A 22,103-nucleotide genomic window follows, 5' to 3' on the forward strand; every position below is an offset into this window, starting at 1 on the left:
CGGGTTGTGCATTTTTTAGTCCTTCTATATTATCCTTATAATGTTTCTCTTTAGCTTTGTTAATTTCATACTTTACTTTGTTTCTTAGGCTTCGCCATAAATTTATATTATTAGATCTATATGCCTTTTGTCGCTCATCAATCAATTTATGTATGCGATAGTTCATCCACGGCTTTTCATTATTTCGTCGTCGAATTACTTTTTGCGGAAAATGTTCTTCGTATTTTTGTTTTAGTATATTTTCAAGGATTTCTGCCATTTTCTCTCCTGATTCTGCCAAATACACCTCCTCCCATGATTCCTGAGTTATCCATTGGCCCATCGATCGAATACAAGATTCTCTGAATGGCCTTGTGATCAAGGCTTTTGAGGTAGGCTTGCGAATTTGATTTAAAGGCTTCCAAATGATAACACAGTGGTCACTCTTGCCCAATGGACTGTGCTTTATGGGTGTTTCGTAAACATTATCAACATCAGTGACAATTTTGTCCAGGCAATTTTGTTTGCGAGTTGGGAAAAGAACGACTTGTTTAAGTAAGAGATGGTTTTCTAACTCATCAGTATCAAATTCATTGAAGTCGCCTAGTATAATAAATGCTGCTTTATTATGTGTTCCTCGAATCTTATCCACTGTTGTCACAATGTGGTCAGAAAGCAGCATTGCATGGTTGCACCTCGGAGGGTAATACACAGCGCATATACATAAGATTGATCCAATACAAGATGGTACTTTAACCTGGATCCACACCACCTCAAGATTTTCGGGTATCACAGCTTCAGTAATGCTTGCAGATTCTATATGATTACGAATGTATACTGCTACACCACCTCCTTTTTTATTTGCCCGATCTTTACGGTATACTTCATATTCACATAATTTAAATTTTCCAGAATCACTAGGTAGATCGTTAGTAAACCAAGTTTCAGTGATAATAGCGATATCTCTTCATTACAATTTCAAATTCATCCATTTTATTAACTAGTGAGTTAGCATTAGTGAGTAGTATTGATGGAAGTCTAGCTCTTTTATTAAAGGCATACTCTTCTCTCACTATTTTAACTAGAACTTTAGGCAACCTATCCTGGACAATATTATCATCGCTTTTATTGTAATTTCTTTGACTTTGCGAAATTATAGTTGCAATACATCTCCGAATATTCCTTCCTCCTCTTCGAGAACGTTTGTGTTTGAGGATTTTATTATCTCTGAGGTATTGGTAAGTAAGCTCAGGAATACGTTTATAATTTTTCGCCAAGCGAAATGAAAGCATAAACTCACGGCTATCCGAAATAGGTCTAGGCCTAGGCTGGCTGATACACATTGTTCAGCTGGCTATTGTCTCACACCCACAGTCCGTGTTGTAGTGTGTCACGCTACAGTTCACACAGTCACTTTTAATCACCTTTAGGCCTAAGAATCAGTTTAGAAAAACAGTTATTTTTGGAGAGGCACTTAGTCAGCAGAAATCAAAATTTAGGTTACTACACATTCAGCATTACAAACAAACACAATTCACGGTATAACAGTAACCAAAACAGTAAAATAAAGGTAAAAAGAAAAAAAATGTGTCCAGGTTAGCTAGGAGTACAGGCGTCAGCACTACAGCGCCCTCTTATCCTTTTAATCGATCATACGCAATGTAAAAGAGCGAATATGTCATTTCATTAGTTGACATAAGGTCACTTTTATCAGTTGACATAAGGTCAAAGGTCAACATTTTTATATGCGTATTAGTTAATTACCAAACAAATGCAAAGTTGTCCAAACTATGATATAGATGGTTTTATAGTACAAGTAATCAAATTATTTGATCAGTAAAGTTATGTTATTTTATTATAATAATAATATGATTATAAAACTGTAATTAATCAAATCAGACATAAAATGTTACGCTGACATTGAATAAAATAAATGGTAAAAGCACAACTTATAAAACTTTTCAAAATTCATTTTTCAAGGATTAGTCAGAACATGGTTTGGCTTGCAATATTCATTTTGAGGCAATAAACTATCTGATTTGCATCTGCTTCTTTATGTTGGCAATATATAATTTTGGTTTTTATTTGTCTAGGTACTCAGATAACTGAGAATACTTAGTTATGTACTAGCCAGTCTGTGCACCTTATGTGTTTATTTCTAGATTTGGTACTGGTAGCTTTGTAAAGTTTACGAATTAGTCTCCATTGGTTTTTCACATGCGCCTTGAGCACTTTGGTGGATAAGTGTCTAACAAAATCTTACTATATTATTGGTTATCACTTTATAGTTTTTTTTTATTTGACAGGTCTTTGAGAAATGTGTGCCAATAATAATGACCATTCATTGTAAACATCGTTTATTTAGGCATTTTATTTGTTAACATTTATTTAAATGTAAAATATTTTTATAGAGAACGTTTCTGTCTATTATTTACATACAGTAGAGAACATTTGATTAAGAAAAAATTATTTTACTGTTATAGTATAGTATACAATTGAATTAAGCCTAGGTAAAGTACCAGCAACGTATTATCAATTGTTATACTTATCAATTTTTATCCTTATCACCTAATTATCTTCCATGATTACATTTATTCGATCAAGTAAATATTAATTCTATTTAGATTCAATAAAAACGTTAATGTACATTTTATTGGTATATAAGATTGTTTGAATTAAGAACTCCCTGTTTTAAGCAAAGAGCCTGCAGGAGGGCTATGTGGTCGAATTACTCGTAGATTTTGTGCTACGTGTGTGCTATGCTGAACGAGATTCCCCTTGTATAAAAAAAACACGCATTTATAGGGTGTCATTGTCAAATAGATTAATTAAATTTTAATAATATTATTCATGAAAAATAGAATTCAGTAGGCATGATCCTACTTACCATATAATAAGCAGCCATTGACATCTTCCATGTAAAACAGCACCCTCAATTATTAACTTAGTAGCTAGCTAGATAGTATACCGTAAATCTTCTAATAGTAATCCACACTCTTAATAGTAACCGCCCTTCTAATAGTAACCCACCTTATAAGTCAATCTATAATAATAACCCACTACTCTAATAGTAACCCATGCGGGTTACTATTACTATTAGAGTCACACTTATGATGCAACCGTATTTTGATAATGCATGTTGATCTCGGGTGTGGGGAAGGATTGAGTGTCTTTGAGTTTATAGAATAAAGTTTAGAGTTCAACCAAGTTTGTTTATTTCACTGTTTTATTATTTTGCTATGAGTTGCTGACCGGAAAAGTTGGGGTGGGGGGAGGGGGAGCTTACTATTTTCAGGTGCCTAATTTAAGATTAGTAATAGTAACCCACTACTCTAATATTACCCCCCCCCCCCCCTTAAAAAAACAATCAAAAAGAATAATAACCCAGGGTCAATTAGAAAAATTACGGTTTCCAAAAACGGTGGCTGTACCTTTTTTGTACGAGTCTGTAAATATATTATACCTTTTAGGTCAGTAGTTTTTGCCATTACACTTAAATACAGTATCGATCATTATGATTGGTATCTAAAAATGTATAAAAACTGGGTTTAAATGTAATCAAATATACTTTAGCATTAAACATGAGTATGGGCCAGCCCATGATGGGTTTAAGTGAGCTAAAAATTTGGGTATGAGTTGGTGGGTACGAGTTGGCATGGGTATGGGTTGACCTATATCCGACTAGAAATCTTGCTTTCCTGGCTATTATTAGGGACTTTACAAAAAATGACGTTTAGGGAAAGACGATGAATATAGAGCGTAAAATCATATACAGTCAACATTAGTCGTTTTATTAGTTGCACGAAGACGACGATGACCAGTCTCTCCTGTCTCGTGGCGCTGGGCCCTTCTGAATTGCTTGGCTCTGGTTATACAGCATAGGCCTAGCCTTAGCCAGGGGGGAGTAACAAAGTATGAGGCAAATGAGGCGCGGGCCCCTTCTGAATCGCTTGGCTCTGGTGATACAGCATAGGCCTAGCCTTAGCTAGGGGGTAGTAACAAAGTTTGAGGCAAGCGTGGCAAGTCAAATATTTGTGTGAGGTATCGTTTTACCGTAAACAAAAAATGCGAGGCACCATTTATTATTTCCTAAAAGTACGAGGCAGGAATCCAACAAAATGAATGTAAAAATCCGGGACGATTCGGCCCTGAGACGTTGGTTCCACTTTGTGGGTTGAACGTCTCACATTATAGTCCAAACCAATGATTGTTAATATACATTTTTAGGTATTTTTTAATATATTTTATTGATATTGCAAATGTTATATAATTATAATGTAAAATAAAATACTAAAAATTTTATATTGCAATTAATTATTTCGAAAACTGTTGTTAATTGTTTACATCATTCGCGTGGGTGGCTAAATATGATTATTTTCGGCATTCTTTTAGGCCCTATATTTGTTTATCGCTTGTTTATAGTAGTATTACTACTACCCCATAGTTTCTCTGAAAAGAAAGTTGGAAAAAATGTTTATTTATGCTTAATTACAGATCTACAAAATTATGGAACTTTCTACCTAACAAAATTAAAAATTATCTTTATGATATGACAGTATCAACTTTCAAATCACAAATTTCAAAACTTTAATTTTAATTGAAAACTAAATCTAATTAATGCTCAATGATACAACTTCTTTTATCTTGTTTAAAAATCTCAATTATTTCTGTTTTTACCTTCAAATGTGCTTACTTTAATTGTGTTAATTTGATTTTAACATTAACAATATTAGGTTTAATTTTATATTTTCTTTTGTCCATTTATATACTGTATTTTGTTTACATTATGTAGTTAAGAACTGAACCACTTTGGAAATCAGTACATTGTATTGAAAGTGTATTTCAGAATAAAGAAAGATTAAATAAAATGAAATGCACATCAAAGCCGATAAATTTAAGTTAGACGAAATCGTCCATACTGCCAGAATAGTATTTCAGAACCAATATTGCAAATACCTAACAAACAAAGGTAGATAATTGTTCATTTATTAAACCCAAATTTTATCGCAAAAATCGTGCGGTTTTATGTTAAAAACGATAACATTTCAGCAATAACGACCTTGTTCACAAAACTACCAAACTAGAGTATTTATGGCCCGCCCATAGTGCCTTTAATAGGAGAACAATAGCAGATCGGTTATTATTGTGTGTTCTTTCTTCTTACATTTTTCAAATAATTATTGATTTAAATAAAAGTTTTCTTTTCTTCGTTTACAAATATTAAGTGAATATAATACTTTCTATGTCATAAACATATACTATACAGTATAACACAGTGTTAAACATATAATTATAATAAATTTTTATATGATTATTTCTAGTTTTAAGATTACACCTTGTGAGAGATTGCCATAAAAGATATACATTTAAATATTGTAGCATAAAATTACATTTAAAAAATAACAAAAAAAAAGTTTTGATTAAAAAGCAAAAGTGTTTTCTGTTGTAAATCAGTCTGGTTTCATGTTGTTAATTAATGCTTTGTTTTTGAGATTCTGATCAATTTTCTTAAAAATACAGTGGCATTGTTAGTGAGTTATACAGTAAGTACTAAGTTTCTAGGCAATTTAGACTTGCGAGCAATACATGGACAAAAAGGTATGCAAAATCCACCTCACCTCACAAAAATACGGTAAAAAATCTCCCGTTAATTGAAAACAAACAACATATTGTTATAAAAACAATAAAAATCATCTTCATGAATGATGTTACCAAAATGAAAAAACAAAGCAAACACTATTTTCAAATAATTATTCATTTAAATAAAAGTAGACAATCACTTTTCATATGATGCATTATTATTTCTAGTTTAAGATTTCTTAAACTTTTATTATAAGAGATTGCCATTAAGGATAGATAATTTAAATATTGTAGCATAAGTTTATTAAAAAACATTTACTTTAAAATTCTATTACCCAAAAAACATCAGTTTTTCTGTTGCAAATGAGTCTTGTTTCATGTTGTTAATTAATGCTTTGTTTTTCTGATTCCGATAATTGTTTGTACAGTACAGTACATGTTAGCAACATGTGATGATTCCCAGTATATATAAATATGATATCTGATCTGATATATAAGAATAAAACAAACTAATTAAAAGAAATAACATTACTTATTTCAGCAAGTAAACAGATTTAAGAATGCCTGATGAGTTTGTCTGGATATTGCCAAAAGTTTCCTTTAAATGTAATAAACTAAATAAAATGAATTGTACTGTACATTATATATTTTTAAATTTAAATTTTTGTTTTTAATAATGTTTTATACATGCCCTATAAAGTATAATTTTGTATTTATTATTTAGATTTGTTTGATACACTAATTTTTAGAAAGCAAAATGTGTATACACATACCCCTTTCCAATCAATAATTTTACAATTAATGCAAAATATTGTTGCAGCAGCTCAATGACAACATGGTTAGCCATTTGCTGACACAGGCCTCACACATTCTTCCCATGTACATGGGCATTCTTCTAAGTTTGAAAATCAGCATTTGAAAAAAAAATGCAGAAGGTCTTACTTAACTGCAGTGCACTGCCCTATGTTCAATTAAAAAGTTCACTACTTATCTCATTTTATTTAATTCATACTGTATATATGTATTTTGACTATTTCTCCTAGCACTGAACATCAAAATACATTTTTTATACTAATAGGCCTAAATTAATAGGTTCTACCATCTTTTTAAAAGGTTGCAGTGAATACAAGAATAAATTATGAACACACCCAGGCGTTCCATAAGCTGATAGCAATAATTGCATCCCACCGAATGAATACAGTATAAATAAATAATTATATTTATTAAAGATGAATATCTGAAAGCATGATAAACTTATATTTTCAATTAAATTGCGATTTTGTAAAAGGTAGTCCCGAATTAAATGGAAAACTTCCTTCGCAAACAGTTCATCTAAGCACTGTTAAAAACACTGGTTTTCATTCCCCGGTGAGTCGACTGCACTCTTGTTATTTCTACCTGTTTTGTTTAGAGAAGGCACCAAACACGTTTAGACATCTTTGGATATCGGTTTTTTTTTGGTAACCCTATTGAAAATGTTAAAAACTGAGAGCATGAAGCATGTCCATATGATAACCGATACGACCTCATGCCAATCAAGCACTGAGTCATTTAATGTTGATTGTCATACTAGTATAGCAACAACAGCAATCGTCGGAAGACTGTCGGTGAATAAAAAAAGGCACATACGGATGGCAACTATCCACACACAACTTGAACAGTTTAGGACACTGTTGTAAAAATGAACTCAAATAATTTGACATGATGAATATTTATTTATTCATTTGTATTTTTTATGATATAGTCTATTATAAAAATATAAATAATTGATTTATACAATAGCATAGTAGCACGTTAAGATATGCCCGCACTTTTTTGAAATTGTAAACTACATGCCTCGATGATCTAGGTGCGTGTGCGTACAATTGAGGGACTAGTGCTGTTCGCGTTTTGTGGGTACCTATTTTGTGCTAAACAGATGGCAATAAACAATCGATACCGATTTCGAATAAGAACTGAAATGTATTTATTATACGTTTTTGTATTGTTTCGGGCTTAAACCATAAAAGAAAATACAGTTTATCATTGCCGATAAAGAGGCTTAGCATTTATTAGGCCTAGCTAGCTAGCTAAGCAAACTCAATTCAAGAAGGCTCATCGCGTGGGCCGCGATCGCGACAGGGCAGGGTCCACTAGCCATAGCGCGGCTAGTGAGTGAACCTAGGCCTAGCATTTTTTTTTGCAAATCTGAAAGTCGAAGTTCACGTAACTCACATTTTTATTTCGCGTTCCATACTTTATTAGAGGCTGACTTGTTTGGGGCCTACTTGACGTGGGTCCGACTTGACGTGGGGCCAAGACAGTTTAGGGCCGATCGAATTCGGTAGAGAACTTTACTGTGGAGACTTCGTACCAATAACACACATGTCATAAGGGAGTCACTAGGCCTAAGTCCAAGTTATATTTTGCTTTTGTAGTAGATATGCCTACCTTGATGAAGTTAACCCTACCTGGAAAATCAAGCCCACCCACATTCACTTTCCATTTTCATATTATGTTTTATTAATATTAACGTTTTATTTTTCTTATATTCCATTTCTAGGTTTCCTTCCTTCCAATTTGTCGGTATAGGTCAGGTAAATAAATACAAATAAAATATTTCACTGAATTACTGTATTGATTGGTACAAGATAAAGATAAATTAAAACTACATTTAATTCGTCACTATGACGAATTATAGCTTATATGTATTGATTTAAATAAAAATAATTGATTTTTAAAATATATATTGTTTAATTGATTTTGTCAGAATCTTTAATTATTTATAATATATGAAGATCGGATTTTGCTAATGCAAATACAGTAGCCGGTATCACAATCTGATCAAAGATCCCTCCGCGTATGTCATAAATCACCCTTGTTACATAATAATAAAGATATAGGTTACTTTTTTTTACTTTTTTATTCCATGGGTATATTAATCTATTCACTAAGAAATAAAATTGAATGAACAATACAGATATAAATAAAAAATCTTATTTTGTTTTGTCTTCCAAGGTGAGACTCGATCTCGGTACCTTGAATACTATAGACGTGAGCACAGACCACAGAGTCATATAAAATTGATTAAAAGTTGAAGGATTACTTCGTGTATTTACTATGTCAAAGTATATAATTTTAACTTCAATATATAAACATTTTAAAGAAGTTAAAAAAGGTTAAGTTATTTCAGTCCAAGAAAATGTCACTCATAGTTTGTTTGATTGTCGAAATTAATTTGTTTAAATTCAATATGCAATTGATGATGATGTAATCAACTTGTTTTCTCTTGATTTTATAATAAATCATACATACATCACTTCAAGAAAATAAATGAAAGATAGTGTCTATATTAATTTTAAAATGTAGCATATTTTCACCATTTTTTTAACTTACACGTGCATAGCCTAATTACCACTTGGTTTCAAGTTGAAAAGTTAATAAAATATGATGAAATTGCTAAAGAAAGGTTGTAAAACAGAAATCAGGCAAAAGAGTATGCATTACAGTTTAACGTGCAGTGCGCAAGCAAAATTCTGCGCACTCATGGCAATTTGCCTGAAACGTACTCTAATTTCATCGAAAATAAATTGACAATTTTGAAAAGTGTAAGCGCGCATACGCATGCGTTATATGCATTACGCACATATTTGTATTGTCATATGATGAAATATGACCTGAAATTTATGAGTACCAAATTTGGTTTAATTATGATACATGCTTGCGAAGATATGATTACAAACGTGATTTTTTATTGCACATCAAGAAAACATAACCCCATCGATTGCTGTCGATAAGGAATATACTCTGGAAAAATTGACTTGGCTAGATGAAACAGATATCAAGATAATTGACGGACAAAATAATGCTAAGGAAACAATAAACGTATAAAGATTCTGACAAAATCAATAAGGTTAATATTATATAATGTTAATGCATATAACCTAATAAATGATAACCAAACAAGAAAAATATACACATAGTTACCAACCGTCTTGCATTTAGCAGGACGTTCCACGTTTCAAAGTGATTTTTAATGAAACACGCATTTTGATCAACTGCATGAGTGACCACATCTCGCATTTAGCAGAATTATATGCATGATCATTTTTTATAACAATTTGAGAGGAAAATGCATTCAAATTGATTGGTATATTTTAAAAGTATACAACATTATGTGAGTATTCATATTATAACACCACACATATCAACAAAAATACTAATAATTAATTTTTCCGCGGTCACTCGTTGGGACGAATGATGGGCCAATAGTCATGATGTTGTGTGCTTTTATAAAAGGGGCAACTTATATACCAATCAATGCAATACAAAGTTATGAGGTTACTGTAGCTCTGATAAAACTAAACACAATTGTTTCAGACATTCACTGTATTTATCATGGTCTACATAGTAAAAAAGAAAAAAACAACATTATAATACATTGCAATTACTATTTCAGATATATTATTTTTATTTTCAGATGGTTGCAACAATAGTTTTATTGTTCATTGCGAAATGTGCGAATATTGTGACTTACCCAGATTTGTCAAGACAGATTCCAAAAAAGGTATATTTCCCCATCATTCAAAATTTTATCTATCCACTTAAATAACTTTTATTTTGAAAGACTGTTGATACAATGGCACACAACATCCAGTGGTGCATCCGAAATACAGCTAAAAAATATACAATATTGTACAAAGTAAAAACAATATTACCGTACTGATGCGGCTATAAGCTCATACTCGGGTATAAGCCTACCCCCGACTTTTGACTAATTTTCGTGCAAAATGAGGCACTCTGGTAAGCCTACCCATTAATTCGAAGATCTACAGTAGGTGCCGTAATACATTATTTTGTATTTGGTAAGGACGAGTATTAATTTTGTGATAGTCAACCTGTCTGGGGACTTCCATACACCGCATATTATTACCAAACTAGGCTAATATAAGTTAGGCCATATCAGGCCTAGCAGTCCTGTCCCTTTTTGGTATCGGCTGCCATAAACAGGCTTAAATGTCTTTGGTACATTTCTATCTAACAAACATTGTATACCTGCTTTTCTGCTTGATAAATTCTTGTTTGACGTTGATGTTTAAAACCACAAAAAAATTAATTTCCTCATTAAATTGGCCATTAATAACCTTTTCAAAGCCTTTATTAAGAAATATACTTACATTTAAAATCACAAATTGTACAGTATATAATAAATAATATTCATATTCATCATATTTCATTATCTAACCAGATATGGCCATTACCTGTTATTTACATGGGAAATATGGTTTTTGGTCTCGGTGGCACAAAAAAGCTGAGGTAAGGTTTTTACTATATGTTCACTGTAATGGTGGGAGTATTCGATAGGCAAAGATTGTACTCTGTTCACATGACACACACACACAAATAGCTCTATACATAAACGATGATTATCCTCACAGAAGCAGCAGTCCATCCCCTCCCTACATCCAAAAAAAATCCCCTCCCCACACATTTCTCCATTTTCTCCCCCACCTGACTATATAAATGTATGTTCTCTTTCTTTCATCACAACCTGATCTGGCAATCCCTCTCTTTGTTGGCATTTCAAAAAACACGTGATCAGTAAAAATAAAATTGTTGGAATTGTTTAAATAAGGTTAGAAGCAACAAAGCTACATGGCCAGATGGTCTATTGGCCAAAACTATCAAAAGTTATGCAAATGAGCTATGTTATATTTTTAGCAAGTTAGTTATTAGCTGGTCACTGGATACTCATACCGTTCCACGATTGTGGAAAGTGTCTAATATACCACCTCTTCAGACCTATTGCACTTACATCTATTCCGATGAAGTGCCTTGAGTCATTAGTTAAGTGAATTCTGCTTAAGGTTTGTAGCCCGCTTTTAGACAGGTTCCAGTTTGCTTATAAATATCACGTAAAATTCTTAACCTTTTTTATGATAGTGTTATTAGAAGTGTTCTTTTATTCGGCTCAATTGTCTGGTTTTTTTATCTAACTCAAATGGAAAAAAACAAACTAGCTAAAATTGTAATAGTGGGCCAGTAAAATAATCAGCATTAGCCTTGAACCTCTTATTTCACTTCATGAAAGGGACATCCTAAAAACTGTCAGTAATCTAAATAAATTCTTTAAGCTTAGCCAAATTGGTAGACTGATCACTGTGAATCACAACACTAAACATTGCCGACAATCATTTGTTTATAATTCTATTCATGTATTTAATACCAAGCTTGTTAGATCTTTGTAACTTCTTTGTTTTTGTATTTATATCAAATATAAATTAACAAACCAAATTTTATTTGTACCTTGTTGTAGAAAATGACAATAAACTATACTATCGTAAATATACAGTATTAAACAATATACTAGCAACTATCACTAGATACATTAGAACCCTATCCCCTATTTGAGATCAAATAAAGTGTGTTTCCACTAAATAGGGGTTGGTTGTATATATTTCCTCTCTAGTTCGTTCACAGAGATGTCTTAAAGGGGGTAGGTTGATATGGGGAAAAGGGGAGTTCTCTAATAATATCCCAACTTATGTAAAGAAATTTAACTAAAGTTATTAATTCCGACAGCTTACCAATGTTCACAGTTCTGAGAAGATTCTCAATTCTCTTTACAATGTGTTTGGAGTTTTTATTATTGGGGTGAGTAGGAGTGTAAATAGGTAGGAAGCATGCTATATCAACTATAAACTTACTCAAATGTTAGAATAATTATGATTTTGTTGAAATGTTTCCTAATGTCAATATTGTTAGTTCTCCTATTGTTTATAGTATAGTTTTACCGTTTTGATTTAACGATCATTCGGGAAACCACCTCACGACGATTATATATGATTTATGTACATCAAATTTGATATTGTATTTTATTGCGATTCTTGTGTTTTTGACACCCTGTTAGGTCTTGAATAAATAAATAAAAATTAACAAATATTTTCTTAATAAATTCTTTATATAAAAAATGTATTTAAAAAAAGTAAAGATAAAATTGATTGTAATATTTTTTTTTTGGTAGAAAGAAAACAAGTGTGCGTGTACAATGTACTGTATATGCCATGATATTGGGAGCTATTGTAGCTGCAAGGTTTGTCACCCTAATTATAATATTCATTTGATTGGTTAATTGTGTAAATGTATATTATTATGTATAGTACCGTAATACCTAACTTTTGAAGGGCTTCTTTTCAAGATGGGCTTCTTTTAAAGATTACTTTTACAAACTAAAGAGGGGGGCTTCTTTTTTAAATGAATGCTGTGAATGTTTTGAATTGCTACTACAATAATTCATAATTTGAAACGCGATGACCAGCTTCACTTGTTCAGGAGACTTGAACAGTGTAGTAAGAAATTAGTAAGTTGTGAAACGTCAATTGAATTTCTTCTATGTCAAAACCTTGGACTCACTCCGACATTTGCCAAAGTGGATCAGGAAAAGTCAAAGAGACGATGGAGCAATTCTGCTAAATTCTTTGAGAAAAATGTAATATCGGAAGAGCTGAATAGACTATCGTTCTTTCAAAAGCTAGCGCTCAGCCGTGGCTTACAATTTGCTTACCCTCACCGAGTTTCATCCAGGGAAATTAAAGCAAATTTCGAGAAAGCGTACTGGAAGCTGGAGCCTAAAATTGTTGGTGAGGAAACTAAAGAATTAACAGCAGCTACTCTAAAGTCTATCGCACTTAATTATATAGAAAGGAAAGGACCATCCCCACCAAAAGCCTTAACAAGAGCGCTTGGCCAATTAAAGAAGAGAGATGATATAATCATCACAAAGCCAGACAAAGGATCAGGAGTAGTAGTCATGGATAGAAGTGAGTATGAACATTTATTATGTGAAGCATCAGTCAACAATGTTTCCAAATTTATACCAATCTCTAATGAACAACCAAGAACAAGAGGAAGAGCAATGACACATTACCATCCACTCCTGAAAAAGGAGAAAGATATGATTTCAACGGTTCATAAAATTCTTCCAAAAGAAATTGCTAAATCAATTTGTCAAACCGGATCAAAGTTAGCTCATTTGTATGGATTGCCTAAAACACACAAAGAAAAGTTATCTATGAGACCAATCTTGTCAGCAACAGGTACCTACAATTATAAATTAGCTCAGTGGCTGGATGAGAAGTTGAAACCGCTATCCCAGAACGCATATACAATAGATGATGTATTTAGCTTTGCAGCTGATATACGCTCCACCGTTATAAATGCTAGTGATATTTTGGTATCATATGATGTCTCGTCCTTATTCACAAATGTTCCTTTAACCGAGACAATTCAAATTATTGCTGATAAAGCATTTACTAACAACTGGTTCAACGATAATTATGGACTAAACTTAGATAAGGACGATTTAATTGTACTCCTCAATATAGCAACGAAAGATCAGCTATTCCAATTTAATGGTAACTTGTATGAACAGGTTGATGGAGTTGGAGTTGCAATGGGATCACCTCTAGGGGCCCCTTATGGCAAATATATTTATGTGCCACATCGAGGAACGCCTTGAATCTACGAACCACATGCCCAAATACTACAAACGGTATGTTGATGACACACTAGTATTCATGCCAAATCTAGAAGCAGCCAATGAATTTTTAGCTTTACTTAACACAACCCATCCTGTGATAGCGTTCAAAATGGAAACTGCCGTGAACAATTCAATCCCTTTCCTAGGAATGCTGATAACCAAAGATTTGGAAAAATTGCACACACGGGTTTATAGAAATCCAACAGACACATGCTTATTGCTACACTACAATAGTCACGTTGACAACAAGTATAAAAGGTCACTTATTATAACTATGTTAAATCGGGCTTACAAACTATCGTCGACCCACCAGCTTTTTAATGATGAATGTGAAATTCTAAGGAAGATTTTTAAGCGTCTGAAATATCCAGATGAACTAATAACAACAACCATACAGAACTTTAAACCAGCAGAGAGCAATAACAACACTGCAGAAGGTGAAACAGATTTATCCGAAATACCAGTGCGAATCATCCTGCCATTCAAAGACCAGAAATCTTCGAACTCCGTCAAGCGACAACTATGCCAACTAAGTCACAAAATAAACAAAAACATTGTCCCTGTATTCATAAGTAAAAAAGTTAAAGATAACATTAGGAAAGTCGAAAAGAAACCAACTATTATAAGTCAACAATGTGTTGTGTATAAATTTAAATGTGACTTGTGCGATGCAAGTTATGTTGGATATACATGCCGACACCTCTACCATGGAGTAAATACTCCATGCCTCTACCAACGCATTGTTGAACATAGTAGATGCTTAATAGGACAGCATTTAAAGGATCATAACGTGATTGTTAATCCAAGTAAAATTAATTCATGTTTTAGTATACTTGGGAAATGCAAAAACAAATTTGACTGTTTTATCTATGAAATGTTGTATATCAGACAATTAAAACCTAGTCTGAATAAACAAAGTGACTCTGTAAAAGCTAAGCTTTTCATTTGACAGGATGTTAGACAATAGGTCTTTTGTTATTTAAACTTTGACCCTTGGCTTGTGCTATTTAATTAGTTGTTGTTTTATATTTTATTCATTGGACTTGATAATGACCCCATGATCAATATCAAAATTATTTAAAAAATAAATATTGAGATAATTAAGTAATTTGGTTTTGAAAGAACTAACAGAAATATTTAAGTTGCGGATTTCACTGGGTAAGTTATTCCAAATTCTGGTAACACGTGGGATATATGATTGAAAAGGAGATTCAGTTCTGCAGCGACGAATATCAAAAAGAGTACCAACAGAAGAAGAGCTACGAGTAACACGTTGTGGATTACGAATATTAAATAAATTGTCATACCCATAGATGTTAGACAATAGCTCTTTTGTTATTTAAACTTTGACCCTTGGCTTGTGCTATTTAATTAGTTGTTGTTTATATTTTATTCATTGGACTTGATAATGACCCCATGATCAATATCAAAATTATTTAAAAAATAAATATTGAGATAATTAAGTAATTTGGTTTTGAAAGAACTAACAGAAATATTTAAGTTGCGGATTTCACTGGGTAAGTTATTCCAAATTCTGGTAACACGTGGGATATATGATTGAAAAGAAGATTAAGTTCTGCAGCGACGAATATCAAAAAGAGTACCAACAGAAGCAGAGCTTTCGGGCAACACTAGTGCAAGTGATATAAAATATATATATATATATTAAATATGTTAATATTTATATGACCTATACAATAATATATGATAGAATAGCCAAGTAGTACAAATATAATATTCATAAACTTATTACGATATTTTTTTTCTTTTTCAGTGATGATCTAGCATTTGATATGTTAGGTTATTTTTTTATTTCAATGAACAATATATTTACAGCATGTAATAATGTTTATGTAAAAAAGAAATTAGACTCTAAGGTAAGTATTATATATTAATCATGCTTTATCCTTTTAACATTGTTATTGTTTTAAATACACTTATACAAGGGGACAAAGTATCACCCTATGTAGCTCTGTCTACACTACCAAACTAGTTTGATAAAAAAAAGTTTGATGTGCCCAAATATGGTAGTGATATGCTTAAATATAGTAGTGATATGACATCATCATGTCCATATATGGGAACATCACATCTTTTAGTCACATAAAGTTTGATAGTGTAGACAGCTTTACTGGTAATGTCCTAAAGGAGGTGTTCCACTGCAATCACAATGTTTTACCAGTGTTATTGTAACTTGGGATCCCTTTAGAAATAAATTTAAAGGCAGCCATCTTCAAGATACTGTATCACTGAAAAACACAATTATGTGAACGTATGGGTACATTAATCCTAGATAACTGAACCTGTTTCTTTCTTTATTAATTATTCTTATTCCAATTCTATCATTGTGATATTCAATTTTTTTTATATAAATATATGAATATGAACATACATTATGCGTACAATTAATATTATATCAATCATATTTAAACCACATGCTTAATTGGATTATTGCGTATTATTAATAATGAAATCTTCTATTTCAGGATTTAGGAAACAATGGTGTTTTATTTTACAATGCACTATTTATGGTGATTCCCTTATCATGTATAGCATTGTACAATGGAGAAATAAATAAAGCACTACAATATGATAATTGGCATAATCCAGCATTTTTCTGCCAGTTTTTGTTGGCTTGTGTTTTTGGGTATGTGGCATTTAAATTTATCTCTAAACTGCGATCAATGTAATGAATTGTGCTGTTAAATTATTTATTTAATTTTTTAATATCTTCTTCCACTTGAAAAATTTAGAAGAGATTTTATTTATGTTGTAGTTACAGACTAATAATAGTTTGTTGTAATTTGTTTCTTTATACTGGTTGACATTTCAATATAATAGTTCTCCCAGAGGACTCAGTTGATGATAATGATCGGGACACTGAAAGAAAATCCCCTACACTTTTCATATAGTGTCATTTAACAAGCACTTATGCCATGTATGAACATGAGACCAATGGCTTTACATCCCAAACAAAGGATGGGGCAATGAAAGAAACAAAGTTGCCTTAGGGTCAAGCAATATGGCACAGACAGCTCTCGAATACAATCCTCTCCTACTTCGATATTATTGGTTATCCGCTACAAAGTTGCAGGATAACCCTTGTGATTGTCAAAGATGATCATCTTTTTTTTTTTCTGTTATTTTTGTGTCTCGCATATCTCTAAAACTTGCAAACATAACATTTTGTAACTTTCTCAACATATCATAATTCATGTGAAGTTGTGCATTAGGTGTACATCCCCATTAGAACTTTTTGGTCAAAATCCTTATCAGATAAATCAACTAAGCAGGTGATTAATTACCTGAATCCTATTATACCCCTGTGATTTTATTAGCTCTCTTGTAATTGATTGATTAGGACAAGTTACATTCTTCAGTATGCAAGGTCAATGGTCAGGCAAAAACTAGCAGAATTCGGTAATGATCAAATAGTTTAACGACCTGCCTATCAAAGTTGGACTTAAATAAACACATGTCACAGTAGGAGGTTTCAAAACTTCGGGTAAAAATCAACACATTCTCTAATGGGGCTGTACACGTAATGTGCAGCTAACATTTTCATGACGTTTACAATTGCGCAACTTGACTTACACACGATTTTATGAATTTCACAGAAAGTTATGCGTTTGAAAATTTAAATCAAGTTCTAATCAACTTTCTACGCGTTTCTTGTCATTTTAAGCATATACATATGTCCATGCGCGAGCAATTTTTTTACATGCACATAGGCTTTGTGACATATTTTTTCCCTGTGATTTATGTTTTTCCAGCCTTTTCTTTTATAAACAATTTCGACTTAAAATCACATCATACGAGCAAGTCGAATTGGACAATTTTGCATGTTTTTTATGAAAAAGTTTAAAAATTCGTCAAAATTATGATTTTTTAAACATAAGACATCATTTCTAAACTAAAAGGTGAAAGTTATTTTTTTTACGTATTCTGGAAGATGATATCGAGTAGTAGTTATCGAATCTTGCAATAATATGGCTAACCGGACATTGTGACATCATCGTATGGCCACCCGAATATAAATTATAGGATTTTTATCTGTTTGTCATAGCTCATCACATTTAATAGAGCGCATCGCCACTTATTTGTTTTCCATTTTTCCCAGATTTTGATATAGTCTAGGTCAATCAATTAACTTTCGCATGATTTACCATTTTTAAAATGTTGATGACGGCATCATGTTCAAAAGCGTGAATAACTTGGGTCACTTATTTTTATCATTACAGTAAATTTCAATATGTTATAGCTCCTCAGAATAAAAAGTGATACTCATAATAAAACGTTTTCTGGAAGCTGTTGAATTGTAGATACACATCAGATGTTGTGACGTCAACATATGGCCAGTTGAATTATAAAAGTCGTATTTTCATATTTTGCGTCATAGTTCATGACATTTAAAAGAGCGCGCATCCATTTCTACGTATCCAAATTTCTTCAACACGTTAATATGTTGTTGTTCAGATAATTTCCTTCCAAAATTGCTATCTACTTGTTTCATTTTGATAAGTCATCATGTTAACATTTGGAATAAAAGGAAGGTCCCATTATTTTCACCTATTCTGCACTGTATGTAGTATGTATACAGTAGTGTATACTGTATACAGTATTATACTTAGACACAAAATAGAGAGGGCACAATAACATTTTATTTTCTTCAGCTCACAATAGCATAATCGTTTTTCTGTGCACAATATTCTAACGTATGACGTGCACGTGGCTTTTGCGCGGTGGATAACCTAACTCGTCCATAGTGACAAGTTCAAATCTAGTTATTATTATTTCTTTATACTTGTTGGCTTCAGTCAAAGACTGTTCCCCAAGAGGGCCCAGTTATGATCAGTGGCTGTGCGCTGGGAGTAACCCCTACTCATAGTAGATAGAAATCTTTCTTTATTCTGGATATTCATTCAATATTTGTACATTGTTCTTCCTTGAAGTCCAGTTAACACTTACAAATTACAAATAACCCATATAAACAATAAAAATGGAAAATTATGAAAACAAGAGAAAAAAAACCAGTTCAAATTTTTAAACAATTGCAAAGTTAATGAATTTATAGAGCTGCGAATATCTGGTGAAAGATTATTCCAGAGTTTGACTGAGCGGTATTGAAATGTTCTTTTACCAGAATCATTATGCCATTTTGGTAAGACTAAAGTTTTTTCGATTTGCTTCTTGTATTTAAATTGATGTACTAGGTTCTTTAAAGTGCACATGATAGAATGTGTACACTGACCCTACATTTCATTCTACCACCAGAACCATGGAGCTAGTAAGCCTCAATGATGATGTCTACGTAATTATTGCTCAGCCACTTATTCAATGTTCTTTAGCCATACCGCAATCTGATTATAATTATCTCTTTGATTTAAATTTTCAGATTTGTATTGAATTTATCAATAGTTTTGTGTACTTTGCACAACTCTGCTTTAACTACTACAATAGTAGGTTGTATCAAAGTAAGTTTTTTTTCACGAAAATATAACCGCCAAAACCGAATCGGTTTTTAGTGTAATAATTGGACCATGGCTATTAAATTCAAGCATGAGTTAAGTAGTGTCTATAGTAATTATGAATATTGATATATTTAACGAGGCCCTCTTGGTTAATCAATTTTTCACAGAAAATGTCATGTGTAAATTCATGATTTGGGCCAGTTAACTGGGGCTGGTTTACTTTACTAATTTTTTATAATTATTTTACTATTATTTTCACTTTCAGAATATCGCAATCACATACATAGGTATTGTGTTTAGTAGTGACTATATTTTTAGTGCAACAAATTTTGTTGGAGTTAATATAAGGTAAGATATTTTGTTTGATACAATTTTTGAATATGATATGAGTGTTATCGTTTACCTGTTGTTTAGTATTATGAATTTTCATATGTAAAAGTAACAACAGCACAATGATTACATTATAGGACTATATCATTAGGAAAACAATCATGTCCTAATATGTAGGTCATATAGGCAAAAGTGCTTGATGCAAAGCAGAGCAGAATGGTATACAAATAATGAATGTTATACACCTAAATAAATTCCTGTCATTTGATTGGACGATTGTGAGTCACATGGCGTGCAAAAGTATGTACTATTAAACGATTGTTTAATAGTACCTTTTTTAGTGTACGGAAAACAAAATCTGTTCGCATTTGGAAAATATTTTTACGATACTATTGCTTTTGAAATACAACAGCGCCAGCTATTTTGTACTTTCGTTGTCGCCAATGTTATTTTATGACTGGTTTAGCGATGGAAGTTCATTTGTTGAGAGATATATATACTAATTTAGATCAAAAAGGCATTTAAATTAAAGACACCTTCCCTACGTTTTTTAGATCTATTTTAAATTTAAGATCAAAAACTATATTTAATCTAAAAATAATACTATATGGTCCTATTGCGATAACTTTTTTCGTCTTTAAATGGTTAAAAATGTGAAAAATAAGTCGATTCTAATAATTATAGCGGCTTGCTATAAATCCCAAAATGCATTGCGCGCGGATTGATATTTCTGTTTTTCTTCTGTAATTCACCCACTTTTCGATCGATCGTGAGGCCAAAACAAATGGAAAACTTTTCAGCGAAAATACCGGGTTTTCCCCAATTTGTATCTACGGAGTCTGGCAAAAATAGAAAGACAATTAATGCAGCAACTACACAACGTCAGGCTAGGTATATAGCTAGCGTACGATGTTCGTACGTTACCGATGTTTACCAGCTAGGCCTACAAAACAAAGCCTAGCTAGGCTAGGCCTAAAGACCGTCCACGAGAGGTCAGTCGCCGCGAGCTACCTAGGTAGTGCATTGTTTCTCACTTTTTATCATAATTTACCATAAAACGTACATTTAAGACAAGGAATGACCTGGTTTAATGTTTTTAAAGTAATATATTATGTATTATTTTTACAAAACGTCACAAATTTTAGCGAAGGTGTCTTTAACTTTAGATTGTTTTTAGGATTTTGAATAATTAATGGAAACATTTCTACAAGATGTGAAATCATGGTCACGTGGTGAATGATAAAAGGTTATACAATATTTGAACTTGGCTTGCGCCTTATTGAAATATAACCTTTCATCATTCACTTCATGCCATTATTTGTACAATTACACTAATAAACATTCATTATTTGTATAATAACGTACCTACTTTTAATCAATTTATCCATCGTAGATCATTTAACGAATGCTAGGCTATTAAAAAAGGCATTGCTCCAACTTTATATGTGGAGTAGAACAGTTATAACTGCAATTTTTTTTTTATGAGATCATGAACAATGCTGTGTGGCAAAAATGTTCAAAATGTTTACAGAAAGCAGTACAAAAATATCACCATAGATATCAATTTTCACACTAGTGTGTTTTACTATTTCTAAAAGTATATATATATATATATATGGTCATTTTGCTTCTCTACTTTCTGCTATATACATATATAGTATGTTGTTTTTTAGAGCACTCTTCAGTTCAAAACGGTGCATTTTTGTTGTGAATACTACAGTATTAGCATTTTGCAAATCACGCTCGTTGAGGTTGTGCACTCTTTGTGTTGATAATCAGTGTACCATGTCCCACATAACTGCCTCAGCCTATATATTGTGCCTGTTCTGCTGTACATTTCATTTCAAAACCGGAGCTGCACTGACGAGATCTAATAAAATCGAACCAGTACTGTCTGCAGATTGGATATATATATATATATATATATCATATACTGTCAAATTATTGAAACAGTGCTCTTATTTTGAACAAATAATTTGACAGATGATTTATATATTCAGGCTTAGTAGCTTGGTTGACACGTAGGCCTCTTTAACATTGGTGCAACACTGGTCCAGTATAGCTAGTCCGCCGGTATGACAGTTAACAAAAATAATGTATACAGCTTTTCTTAAGTCTACAGTGATTAAAGTCACCATTGATAGCGATAAATGCATCCGGAGATTGACTTTCAATATCATGTATTTATAGTTCACTTACTTCATTCGCTGCCTGCTTTGCCTTAT

The 22,103-nt window shown here is 32.2% G+C and overlaps 1 protein-coding gene across 4 annotated transcripts in view; it reads left to right on the forward strand.

The window, feature by feature from the left end:
- LOC140051483 (nucleotide sugar transporter SLC35D2-like) overlaps positions 1 to 22,103 on the forward strand; it is a 41,520-nt gene that overhangs the window by 16,727 nt on the left and 2,690 nt on the right. For 2 of the 4 annotated variants that reach the window (XM_072096718.1, XM_072096716.1), the window contains exons 2-10: positions 8,102 to 8,135; positions 10,019 to 10,105; positions 10,787 to 10,854; positions 12,121 to 12,192; positions 12,563 to 12,631; positions 15,852 to 15,954; positions 16,564 to 16,724; positions 19,473 to 19,551; positions 19,814 to 19,896. In XM_072096718.1, coding sequence (XP_071952819.1) covers positions 10,019 to 10,105; positions 10,787 to 10,854; positions 12,121 to 12,192; positions 12,563 to 12,631; positions 15,852 to 15,954; positions 16,564 to 16,724; positions 19,473 to 19,551; positions 19,814 to 19,896 — 722 coding nt within the window. In that variant the 5' untranslated portion in view covers positions 8,102 to 8,135. Of the gene's footprint in view, positions 1 to 8,101; positions 8,136 to 10,018; positions 10,106 to 10,786; positions 10,855 to 12,120; positions 12,193 to 12,562; positions 12,632 to 15,851; positions 15,955 to 16,563; positions 16,725 to 19,472; positions 19,552 to 19,813; positions 19,897 to 20,015; positions 20,442 to 22,103 lie in introns of those variants that run through there. The other 2 variants (XM_072096717.1, XM_072096719.1) reach the window with 2 other exon arrangements.

The sequence above is a fragment of the Antedon mediterranea genome, chromosome 6 (assembly GCF_964355755.1).
Source record: "Antedon mediterranea chromosome 6, ecAntMedi1.1, whole genome shotgun sequence".
Lineage (NCBI taxonomy): Eukaryota > Metazoa > Echinodermata > Crinoidea > Comatulida > Antedonidae > Antedon > Antedon mediterranea.